Below are 13,234 nucleotides of genomic sequence, written 5' to 3' on the forward strand. Positions count from 1 at the left end.
CCGCCAGCCGAGATCCCCGCCGCTCGTCCGTCGGTATGATGACTTCCTGGTTCCGTTCCCTGCAGCAGCAATGCTGCATGGGAGCGGAACTGGGAGGGAAATTCAAACGTTGCACAAAACACAAACACATAACATTTATATATAATATATATATATATATATATATATATATATATATATATATATATATATATATATATATATATATATGTATGTATATATGTATATATATATATACACACACACACATATATATATATATATATTATATAATAAAATTATATTATTGATTAGATTATAATTCATGCGTTTGTGTTTCAAATTTATCACATCTGGGATGTCTACTAGAGTCTTGTTTTGGTCAGGTTTAAGTCAGTAATTACTAAGAATTGTAGGCCTATAATACATAACGCCAAATTTCCATGCAAAAAATTGTACCGCTTTTGGTACAGAATTCCTGACAGAATCATACCGCCTGGGAGGTTAATGGTCAATGTGTGCTGGTAAGAGGCTTTGGGGTTTATTTACTAAAACTGGAGAGTGCAGAATCTGGTGCAGCTGTGCACGGTAGCCAATCAGCTTTTAACCTCAGCCTGTTCAATTAAGCTTTGACAAAAACCCTGGAAGCTGATTGGTCTCTATACAGAGCTGCACCAGATTTTGCACTTTTCAATTTTAGTAAATCAATCCCTCTGTGTACTCACATGTGACGTGTGGACGGCTTATATTCACATGTGTTTTTCTTTGGCACATTTGAGGTGCCTAAAGCCTTTCTTGAACTTTATACTGGGACTTTTCATGCTTTAAATGTTTACTAATGATAGTATTACGTCTTAACTCCCATTCACATTGAGGCGACACAACTTCGGGGGGCGACCTGTGAAGTCGCGTGCACCGCTGTGCACCGTGACTTCGGCGCGACTTGCAGAGACTTTACATAATGGAAGTCAATGCAAGTCGCTCCCAGGTCGCCCCAAAGTAGTACAGGACCCTTTTTCTAAGTCGGAGCGACTTGTGTCGCTCCTATTAGAACGGGTCCTGTACTACTCAATGGACCGTGACCGAACGCGACTTGTCACGCTGACAAGTCGCCTGACAAGTCGCGCTAATGTGAATGGGCTCTTAGGGTCTTCACTTTATTTAATGTTGTTTTTTTTTTAAATTTGTTTATCAACAAATTGCGTGCGTTGCTGTTCTACACTATTATCCAGGCGCGGGTGCATTTTGAATAATTTTGGAACTTTGATTTATAATTTTCTTTTGTAGTGTTTTAGGTCACTCTGTCTACTAGCCAATAATTAAAATAGGTGACGAAAATATTAAAAAAAAAAAAGCCTTTTAGTGGATTTTAAATTAAATATTTTAAGACTTTTCTCAATTATAGAAAAAGGGCTCCCAAAGTGTTTTGTATTTGATGAGAAATTCTTAATAAAGAAATATTGAACTTTAAAAGGGTGGAAAAAAGATTAAAACAATTTCAGTGGATTTTATTTACAATTCAAATGTTTATAACTGTACAAAATTATATTAAGAGGATTCTCAAGTCACAGAGGTGTTATAAATTATGTCTTTAGAGATTTTTAATGAGACTTTCAGCTTTGTGTTCTTACAACACAGCAGACCGTCCTGAGGGAATGCCAACATTTTATATAAGAATAAATCATTCGCTGGTAAAGATGTCTACATGTAAACCGGAGTGTAATGTGTAGGCACACCGGACATGTCTTCCAATGATTAATTCCTCAGATCCTTCATTTTATCACCGTATTATAGCGATGAATTTAAACAAAGAAAAAAATGAATAATATGAGGAATAAGACAGAGATTTCCTCCTTTACTCTTGTGGGTCTATCAGACCATCCACTGACCATGAATGGGCTTTTTGTGCTCTTCCTTCTGATCTATCTGATGACTCTTATCTCAAACCTTCTTATTTTTTTCTTGGTCCTCACTGACTACAATCTGCACAACCCAATGTATTTTTTTCTTGCAAACTTGGCCTTTCTGGACATGTCCTATTCATCAGTGACCGCACCAAGGATGCTCTTTGATTTGATCACAAAAAGCCGATCAATATTCATTCCTGCCTGTATAGCCCAAATCTTTTTCTATCTCTCCTTTGCTTGCTCAGAAGTTTTCTTGCTGTCAGCTATGTCCTACGACCGCTACATTGCCATCTGCCACCCCCTACATTACAAACTAATTATGTCTTGGAGAGTCTGTATTCAGATGTCCTCTTTGGCCTGGGTTGTAGGATGTTCTGTCTCTTTAGTTCATACTTTATTTTCGCTCAGGTTGTCCTTCTGCAGGACAGCTTCCATCCACAACTTCTTCTGTGATCTTCCACACTTATATCAAATTACATGTACTGTCCCCTTCATAAACACGGTGGTCGTATTTGTAGCAGGCGGTGGTCTTGGATTGGGAGCCTTTCTTCTGACCTTCCTTCCCTATGTCTATATTTTCAGTACCATCCTTAGTATCCGTAGCAAGACTGGAAAGATAAAAGCATTCTCCACCTGCACCTCACACCTCACCGTGGTCTTTATCTTTTATGGCTGCTTCATTATTATTTACTTTGTTCCTACTTCCACTAATATGGTCAATTTAAACAAACTGTTTACAGTCATATCTGCCCTCATTAACCCATTGCTGAATCCTCTGATCTACAGCCTGAGGAACAAGGACCTTATGGAGGCACTTCTGAGGGGTTATCATCACTTAAAGCGGAGTTTCGGCCACATACACTTTTTTTTAGCTAAAAATACCCCCCAAATCCTAAGCTAACCCCAATTACACTAACACTAACCCCCCATTACAGTAGTGTACAGTAAATTAATATAGATAAAATCTTACCTTTAAAAAAAAAATTGATTGAAGAGCGCGGCCATCTCCGTTTTGGGCATCTGAAGCCGCTGTGTCCCCCGCTGTGTCCTTCTTCCTGGTTTCAGCTATCCAGAATGCTGATCTCAATCTCGCGCATGCACTGTAGATTGCGATCGGCAATCAGAGTAGCGGCCATTGCCATTGCATCCTGGGATTGATGACGCTCATCTCCCAGGATGCAATGCAAAGGAGGAAGTGACGTCGGGGGCCTGCGGCCGCATAAGGAGGAAGAGGAAGGAAGGTAAGTTAATTTTCATTAAAAACAAGGTAAGAGAAACAAAAAAATAATTATTAACTATCCAATTCTTTTTCTGTTTTTTTTACTCTACCTGATGCTGCAAAGTTTTTTTTTTTTTAGGGTGGAACTCCGCTTTAAGTTTAATGAAGGCACCACACTGAAAACATCATTGTGAACTTTATTTTTTATTTTTTTTTTTATTTCTGGGCCGTTTTCAGTTGGCTAAAATTTTAATTAATGTAATTTATAAAATGTATAGATGTCAGGGGCTCATAGCTTTACTTACCCTCAGGGCCAGAATCAGCATAAAGGGGCTTAGGCAGAATTAGGCAAAATGCACCTTCGCCTGTTTAGACAAAAATCCTTACATCGGCCCTGCTTACCCTTGCATGACCAGGGGGCATTGTAACCCAAAGACCAAATGTAACAGATTCAGGATGCTTTGCAATTCCTCAAAAATTACTATTTTGCCTATCATCCTTTTTAATTCCAAACAATTTTATTAATGTAGTAAAGGAATACAAGGTTAGAGAATATTGCATATCATTTTTAACAACATTTTTTTTTTTTTTTATCTATAAGGCTTTTCACCGGCACAAAGTTGACAAATGGAAAACATTTGAAAAAAATGTAGTTTTAGATTGAATAATGAATAAAAATAATTTCAGTACCGTCTTTCATAAAATATAAACATGTCAGGGGCTCATAGTTGTACTTACACTTGTATGACCAGGAGTCGTTGTAACCCACAGACCAAATATACAGTGGGGGAAATAAGTATTTAATCCCCTGCAGATTGTGTAAGTTTGCCCACTTACAAAGAAATGGCGGGTGTATAATTGTTATCATAGATGTATTTTATATGATAGAGACTGGATATCAACCAAAAATCAGGAAAAAAACAAAACCCAAAAATCCATAAAACAAATGTTATAAATGGAGTTGCAGTTCAGTGAGTAAAAGACGTATTTGATCCCCAAGCAAAACATGACTTAGTAGTTGGGGGAGAAACCCTTGTTGGAAGCACAGAGGTCAGACGTTTCTTGTAGATGGAAGCACAGAGGTCAGACGTTTCTTGTAGTTGGAAGCACAGAGGTCAGACGTTTCTTGTAGTTGGGAAGCACAGAGGTCAGACGTTTCTTGTAGTTGGAAGTACAGAGGTCAGACGTTTCTTGTAGTTGGAAGCACAGAGGTCAGACGTTTCTTGTAGTTGGGAAGCACAGAGGTCAGACGTTTCTTGTAGTTGGAAGCACAGAGGTCAGACGTTTCTTGTAGTTGGGAAGCACAGAGGTCAGACGTTTCTTGTAGATGGGAGCACAGAGGTCAGACGTTTCTTGTAGATGGAAGCACAGAGGTCAGACGTTTCTTGTAGATGGGAAGCACAGAGGTCAGACGTTTCTTGTAGTTGGGAAGCACAGAGGTCAGACGTTTCTTGTAGATGGAAGCACAGAGGTCAGACGTTTCTTGTAGATGGGAGCACAGAGGTCAGACGTTTCTTGTAGTTGGAAGCACAGAGGTCAGACGTTTCTTGTAGTTGGAAGCACAGAGGTCAGACGTTTCTTGTAGTTGGAAGCACAGAGGTCAGACGTTTCTTGTAGTTGGTGACCAGGTTTGCACACATCCCAGGAGAGATTTTGGTCCACTCTTCTTTACAGATCTTCTCTAAATCCTTAAGGTTTCTTGGCTGTCTCTTGGCAAATCAAAGTTTCAGCTCCCTCCATAAATTTTCTGTAGAATGAAGGTCTGGAGACTGGCTAGGCCACTCCATGACCTTTATTGTGCTTCTTTTTGAGCCACTCCTTTGTTGCCTTGGCGATATGTTTTGGGTCATTGTCATGCTGGAAGACCCATCCATGACCCATCTTCAGTGTTCTTAAAATTATTGTGGTACTATGGCGCTCATAGATTATGCAGGGAGATAACAGTTACAATGCAGGGTGAAATAGTATGTCCTAGGTGGATAACCAGGACAATAATCAGCGTATTGCTAATAGGCTGTGATGACGCTAGCACAAGGTGGGAATTATAAGTCTGTGTGCAAGTCTCTGAGGATGAAAAGGGAGATAAAATGACCTGGAATCCGATGGGGGATAAGCAGACACAGGGTTGATCCAGGGATGGATGGATGGATGGGTCACAGGGCACTCAGGGCTGCTGTCCATAAGAGTGAAGTCGACTCTGAGCAGTAGATAAAGAGAAGAGGGAAACGCCTCTTGAGTGTGGTAAAAGTAGATTTTTATACAAAACAAAGTAGTAACTTACATGTGGGTAAGCATGTCAGTGCTGGCACCAGTCTCCATCGCTGCATGGCATATCCGGAAGGCTAGAGCGGGTCTCCTTCAGTTCCCGGACATCAAGCTTATGCCTGGACACTTGGATGCAATCACCAGCAGCCGCCCTCGGAGCGTTATGCACTGACATGCTTACCCACATGTAAGTTACTACATTGCTTTGTATTAAAATCTATTTTTACCACACTCAAGAGGCGCTTCCCTCTTCTCTTCATGTTCAGTGTTCTGGCTGAGGGAAGAAGATTCTCATCCAATATTTTACAATACATGGGCCCCGTCCATTGGACCACTCAATGCGGCAAAGTCAGCCTGTACTTTTAGCAGAGAAACAGACACAAAGCATCATGTTTCCACCTCTGTGTTTTACTGTAGGGAAGGTGACTGTAGGGAAGGTGACTGTAGGGATGGTGACTGTAGGGAAGGTGACTGTAGGGAAGGTGACTGTAGGGATGGTGACTGTAGGGAAGGTGACTGTAGGGATGGTGACTGTAGAGAAGGTGACTGTAGGGATGGTGACTGTAGGGATGGTGACTGTAGGGACGGTGACTGTAGGGAAGGTGACTGTAGGGATGGTGACTGTAGGGACGGTGACTGTAGGGAAGGTGACTGTAGGGATGGTGACTGTAGGGACGGTGACTGTAGGGAAGGTGACTGTAGGGACGGTGACTGTAGGGACGGTGACTGTAGGGAAGGTGACTGTAGGGATGGTGACTGTAGGGAAGGTGACTGTAGGGAAGGTGACTGTAGGGATGGTGACTTTAGAGAAGGTGACTGTAGGGATGGTGACTGTAGGGATGGTGACTGTAGGGACGGTGACTGTAGGGAAGGTGACTGTAGGGACGGTGACTGTAGGGACGGTGACTGTAGGGAAGGTGACTGTAGGGAAGGTGACTGTAGGGATGGTGACTGTAGAGAAGGTGACTGTAGGGATGGTGACTGTAGGGAAGGTGACTGTAGGGACGGTGTTCTTAGGTTCATAGTCAGCATTTTTCTTCCTCCAAACACAGCGAGTCCCCCTCCTCAAGAAGACACATGTACAGCCATGCCAATGAACATCTAAATGATTTAGAGAAGGATTGGGAGAAAGTGCTGTGGTCAGATGAGACCAAAATTGAGCTCTTTGGCATTAAATCAACTCATCATGTTTGGAGGAAGTAAAAATTCTGAATATGACCCTAAGAACATCATCCCACCAGTCAAGCACAGAGGTGGAAACATTATGCTTTGGGGCTGTTTCTCTGATAAAGGTACAGGCTGACTCTGCTGCATTGAGGGGCCAATGTACTGGACCATGTATTGTAAAATATTGGATGAGAACCTTCATCCCTCAGCCAGAAGATGGGTCATGGATGGGTCTTCCACCATGACAATGACCCAAAACATATCACCAAGGCAACAAAGGTGTGGCTCAAAAAGAAGCACATTAATGTCATGGAGCGGCCTTGTCTCCAGACCCTAATCTTATTGGAAATTTATGAAGGGGAGATGAAACTTCGAGTTTCCAAGTGACAGCCAAGAAACCCTAATGAATTTGAGAAGATCTGTAAAGAAGAGTGGACCAAAATCCCTCCTGAGATGTGTGCAAACCTGGTCACCAACTACAAGAAACGTCTGACCTCTGTGCTTCCAACAAGAGTTTCTCCACCAACTACTAAGCCATGTTTTGCTTGGGGATCAAATAATTATTTCACTCACTGAACTGCAACTTCATTTATAGCATTTGTTGTATGTGCTTTTTCTGGATTTTTGGTTGCTATTCTGTCTCTATCATATTAAATACACCTATGATAAAAAAAATTATAGAATCTTCATTTTTTTGTAAGTGGGCAAACGTACATAATCTACATGGGATCGAATACTAATCCCCCCCACTGTAGCAGTTTCGGTATAGTTTGGTTAACCTCAAAAAACTCTGTGACTTTTTTTCTTACCATTATTTTTTACATATATTTTTATGAATCTATAAGGCCTTTAACCACTTAAGCCCCAGCCCTATTTCGGACACTTTTTGTTCACGCGTTAAAACCAGTATTTTTTCCTAGAAAACTACTTAGAACCCCCAAACATTATATATATTTTTTTAGCAAAGACTCTGGAGAATAAAATGTCGGTCATTGCAATATTTTTTGTCACGCGGTATTTGCGCAGCGGTCTTTAAAGCGCCATTTTTTTGGAAAAATTTTGAAAAATCACATTTCACTGCATTTAAAAAATACTAAACAGTAAAGTTAGCCCATCTTTTTTGTATATTGTGAAAGATGATGTCACGCTGAGTAAATAGATACCCAACATGTTACGGTTTAAAATTGCGCCCCCCCATGGGATGGCGACAAACTACGGTCAATAGAGATCTCAATCTGCGATGCTTTAAATTTATTTAACGGTTACCGGTTTAGAGTTAGAGTGTAGCTCTTTTTTTTAAATTATTGCTCACGCTCTGGCGATCGCGGCGATACCTCACATGTGTGGTTTGAACAGCGATTTCATTTGCGGCTCGACTTCCGTATACGTTTTTTTTTGTGCGCGAGCTAACGGTGACGGGGGTGGCTACATTTTTTATTTTTTTTTTCCCATTTATTTTATTTATTTTTTTTACTTTATTAAAGTTTTTTAAAAAAAAATCTGATCACTTTTATTGCTGTCACAAGCAATGTAAACATCCCTTGTGACACCAATATGCAGTGACAGGTACACTTTATGGAGGGATCGAGGGTCTAAAAGACCCCAAACCCCTCCACTACACTTCCCTGTATGCAAAACGCCGAAAACTGCATTTTTGCATACAGCCGTTTTTCAAATTTGCCGCCTTTTGCAGCACAGTAACCCGGACGTGACGTCATGGACGCCGCCTCCGGGTTACGTCATCGGAGACCCGATCAAAGCCGTTTCTGGCTTTGATCGGGACTTCATCCAGCCGGCGGACATGCCGGCTGGGTGCTCGGGGCTCCCGGTGGGACGGGAGCCCCGGTAAAAGCCACGGAAGGCGGCGGGAGGGGGGGGGGGCGTCCCCTCCCGCCCCCCCGGGTAGCCGCATCGGTCGATACCGACGGAAAGCCAACCGTCGGCTCTAAACCACGGTACCGGGATGATACCTCTAGCTAGAGGCATCATCTTGGTATAACACCGCAAAGTTTACCAACGTAGCCCTACGTCAGTATGCAGTAAGTGGTTAAGTGGCAAGAAGTTTTTTTTTTTTTTACTGACAAATAAAAAAAAATGTGAAAATTAAATGTGTTTTAGTTTGATTAATGAGCAACATATTTTGCATAAAACAATACTATTCCCAATCATTTTTCTAATCTATTTTCTCCTTCTTTTTTCCAAGTACAGGGTTCCCAAATATGAGTCATTTAAATACAGTATATCTATCTATCTATCTATCTATCTATCTATCTATCTATCTATCTATCTATCTATCTATCTATCTATCTATCTATCTATCTATCTATCTATCTATCTATCTATCTATCTATCTATCTATCTATCTATCTATCTATCTATCTATCTATCTATCTATCTATCTATCTATCTATCTATCTATCTATCTATCTATCTCTATATATAGATATATATATGCAGCAAAGGTCCAATATATTGTTGTTAATGGGTTGACGGGCTATCATTGACAACACATTGGATACAATATTAAAGAGACACTATCATAACATTTTTATGTTTACGTTTTTTTTTATATTTTAAGGGCCCAAATTGCAAAATGCATCATCATTTAGCTGCCTCTTTACCTATTACACAAATGGACCTGTAACCATTCAAGTAGAACTATAGGCAAAACTATTTTGATTTTGTAAGTGAGGGTTATAACCACTTCCAGTATTTTTTTTTGGGGGGGGGGGGGGGTTTGCCATCTGTGTCCCATTTGGGAGATTTACCTTCACTTCCTCTCCCATAGCCAAAACTGAAAATGAGAGAAAATTCCTGCAAGGTAAAGGAATCCATTGGGGCCTCCTAGTTCACCAGAGCTAGTGTCCCGTTTGGAAGGTTTCCCCTCTAATACTTTTTTTTGGGGAAAACCCAAAATATGTGATTTTCTTTTAATTTCACTTTTGATGATAACGGTGACAATTAAAGAAGGTGACAACTGGAGGGGGTGAATCTTTCTTACAGTGGCACAGAAAGAAATAAAAAACCCAACAGGTGTTCTAATCCTTCTCAAAAATTAAAATAAAGTTTTAGTTCTATTTTGAGGATCAAGTTCTTTAAATTTCACTTTTGATGATAAAGATAAACAGGACAAACAGAGAGGGTGAAAACTAGAGAGGGTGAATCTCCCTAATGGCGGCACAACAGCAATAAAAACCCAACAAGTGTTCTAATCTCTCTCCAGTCTGTCCAACACTAAAATAATGGATCTCAATGCTGAGGACTGCGTTCCTTGTGTGATATGTTTTTATCAAGAACTCGTTTGTGAATATTTTAACTTTTATTTTAAATAAACCTTTCAAAGGATAATACACTAGGCCGGTGCGCCCTTGTGTTTGCTTGTTGAGCCCTTAAAATAATGTTTTGCCTTAGGTAAACATGATGAATAAAAAAAATATTAGACTGTGTTGAATTATTTATTACCAGACATTTCTAGGCTAAAAATATTGGGTTATGCAAAGCAGTAAAAAATGAAGATACTCAAAATCACAAACAGGCCATCCATTAAAAAACTGTTATAGCCTATGAAGTCTCCATCTTTTATGGCTCCATACTTTTTATTTATTTGATTCCTACTTCCAGCAATATGTTTTCAGTCATATCTGCCCTCACTAACCCATTGTTATATCCTCTGATCTACAGCCTGAGGAACAAAGATCTCATGGAGGCACTTATGAAGTCTTATTATCACTTAAAGTTAATCCAGGCATCATTCTGAAAATAATAATTGCAAAAGGTGACACTTTTTGTATTTCTGTTCCATTTTCAGTTGACTGAAAATATCAGTAATGACCTTTATAAAATGTAAAACTGCCAGGGGCTCGTACTTGACCTTACCCTTGCATGACCAGGGATCATTGTAACCCACAGACCAAATGTAGCAGTTTCAGTTTGCTTTTCTTGTCTTCAAAATGACTATTTTGCCCATTGTAATATTTTTTTTTTTTTTACAAAGATTTAATTGCATCTATAAAGCCTTTAAATGGCACAAACCTGATAAATTGAAAAAAAAAAAAAGAATGTTTAGTTTGAATAATGAGCAACATATTTTGCATAAAATAATATTATTCCCAATTTTTTTCACTAAATTGTTTTCTCCTTTTTATCCCAAGTACAGGGACCCCAAATATGTGTATGTTTTTATATGAGAAAAAAAAGGGGGTTGCAGGGACACACCCTGCTTGTACTGGACTTTAATGGCATCACACGAGACCAGGAAAATTTTCATAAAATTATAATTTTTTTTTTTTTTTTACAACATTTTGAAATGCAATAAATTGTAAAGTACACAAACTGTACAAAAAGATAAAAAAAAGTGTGTTTTTTTTTTTAAATGTCCAGTACAAGCAGGGTGTGTCCCTGCAACCCCCTTTTTTCCTATTAGAATTTTGGATGTGGCATGGGTAGAGGTCTTCCTTTGAAACTTTTTATAACTTTTTATATATATGCCAGAGCTGTATGGTTATTGATAAGCAAGTCCAATATATTGTTTTTCGATGGATTGATGGGTGATCATTGACAACTAGGGTTGAGCGAACACCTAGATGTCCGTGTTCGACGGGTTCGGCCGAACTTTAAAAAAAAGTCCGGGTCCGTGTCCCGGACTTTTACCGAACTTTTCCCGGACACCGAACCCCATTGAAGTCAATGGGGACCCGAACTTTAAGGCACTAAAATGGCTCTAAAACACCAAAGGAAAGGGCTAGAGTGCTGCAAATGGCAGCAAAACGTAATTAAGAGCATGGCAAGTGCTCTGCAAACAAATGTGGATAGGGAAATAACTTAAAACAACAAAAAAAAACAGAAAAATAAAACAATGTTCTTCTTCATCTCTGAAGGACGAGGCCCATATGGAGTAGGAGGGAGGTTGAGGTGGTGGTGGATGTGGCGGTGACTAGACATATGCCGGTTTTCGGTAATTCGATATATCGCGGTATTGCATAGCCACGGTATTGTTATTGTGGCATTTTTAAAATACCGAGTTTCTCTGTCAAGTCTGCCTGACTTGTGAATTGATACATTTCAGTGAGCTGGATGACTCATTCACTCACTCAGCTAACACCTTTCAGCATTAAGTCTCCTAACTATAAACAAAAATGATTACATTTGTATCTTTTCCTTCCCTCTGCCAGGGAGAAAGGAAGTTTAACCTCTTAAAGACTGGATCTTTTTCTGACACTTGCTGCTTGCAAGTTAAAATCAGTTTTTTTTTTGCTAGAAAAGTACTTAGAACCCCCAAACATTTTATATATTTTTTTAGCAGAGACCCTACAGAATAAAATGGCGATTGTTGTAATATTTTATGTCACACTGTATTTGCGCAGCAGTCTTTCAAACGCAATGATTAGACTTTAATGAATAAAAAAAAAAAAAAAAACGTAACAGTAAAGTTATCCCAATTTTTTTTTTTTTTGTTACACAGAGAATCGTGAGAGAATCGTGATCTTTATTCCAAGCTAAAAAATCGTGATTCTCATTTTGGCCAGAATCGTGCAGCTCTAATAAATATATATATACACACACACACGCCTAGCAGCCCACATTACATTATTATATAGCCATCAAGCAGTGTCTGGCCTACCTGGTGATGACTGGTCCTGGCGCTCTGATCCGATGGCCTGGTCTTTAAAGGGGCAAATCCTTGCGATCCAGAAGTGGTTAAACCTGCAGGAGGACCGGTGTTTTTATCTATTAATGACTTTACTATTGCTTTAGGCCTGGTTCACATGTATGCGGGTTGGTGGTTCACATGTATGCGGGTTGGCGGTTCACATGTATGCGGGTTGGCGGCCCACATTTGCACAGGCATAGCAGCCCATTGATTTGAACGGGCTGCTATGCCCTCATTTTCCGCAGAAAAAAGGTGCATGCAGCATTTTTTTTAAATTCAGTGGCCTTGAAATCCATCCTGCTTTTGCACCATGCGACTAACCTGCAGTTCCTGCTCTGGCAAGCTTTCTGCATTTTTTGTATACGTGGGCACGGCATTTAAAAATAAACAGTTTGCGTGTGCAGCAACGGCAGGTAAGTCGCATGGTGCAAAAGAAGGATGGATTTCATGGCCACTGCATTTTTTTAAATTCTGCATGCACCTTTTTTCAGCTGAAAACGCAGGCATAGCAGCTCAAGCCCATTCACATCAATGGGCTGCTATGCCTGTGCAAATGTGGGCCCCCAACCCGCATACATGTGAACCAGGCCTAAAGCAATAGTAAAGTCATTAATTGGTTAAACCTGCAGGAGGACCGGTGTTTTTATCTATTAATGACTTTACTATTGCTTTAGGCCTGGTTCACATGTATGCGGGTTGGGGGCCCACATTTGAACAGGCATAGCAGCCCATTGATGTGAATGGGCTTGAGCTGCTATGCCTGCGTTTTCAGCTGAAAAAAGGTGCATGCAGAATTTAAAAAAATGCAGTGGCCATGAAATCCATCCTTCTTTTGCACCATGCGACTTACCTGCCGTTGCTGCACACGCAAACTGTTTATTTTTAAATGCCGTGCCCACGTATACAAAAAATGCAGAAAGCTTGCCAGAGCAGGAACTGCAGGTTAGTCGCATGGTGCAAAAGCAGGATGGATTTCAAGGCCACTGAATTTTAAAAAAATGCTGCATGCACCTTTTTTCTGCGGAAAATGAGGGCATAGCAGCCCAT

At 40.2% G+C, this 13,234-nt stretch overlaps 1 protein-coding gene across 1 annotated transcript; it reads left to right on the forward strand.

The window, feature by feature from the left end:
• Positions 1-1,806: 1,806 nt before the first annotated feature.
• Positions 1,807-10,294, forward strand: LOC309561973 (olfactory receptor 1G1-like; the record flags this gene model as incomplete). Its single annotated transcript, XM_082266065.1, has 2 exons — positions 1,807-2,672; positions 10,219-10,294. 2 exons carry the CDS (start codon positions 1,807-1,809, stop codon positions 10,292-10,294), a joined length of 942 nt encoding a protein of 313 aa, XP_082122191.1.
• Positions 10,295-13,234: the final 2,940 nt, after the last annotated feature.

Source organism: Pelophylax lessonae (genome assembly GCF_965119305.1).
Source record: "Pelophylax lessonae genome assembly, chromosome: 8".
In the NCBI taxonomy this organism is placed as follows: Eukaryota; Metazoa; Chordata; class Amphibia; order Anura; family Ranidae; genus Pelophylax; species Pelophylax lessonae.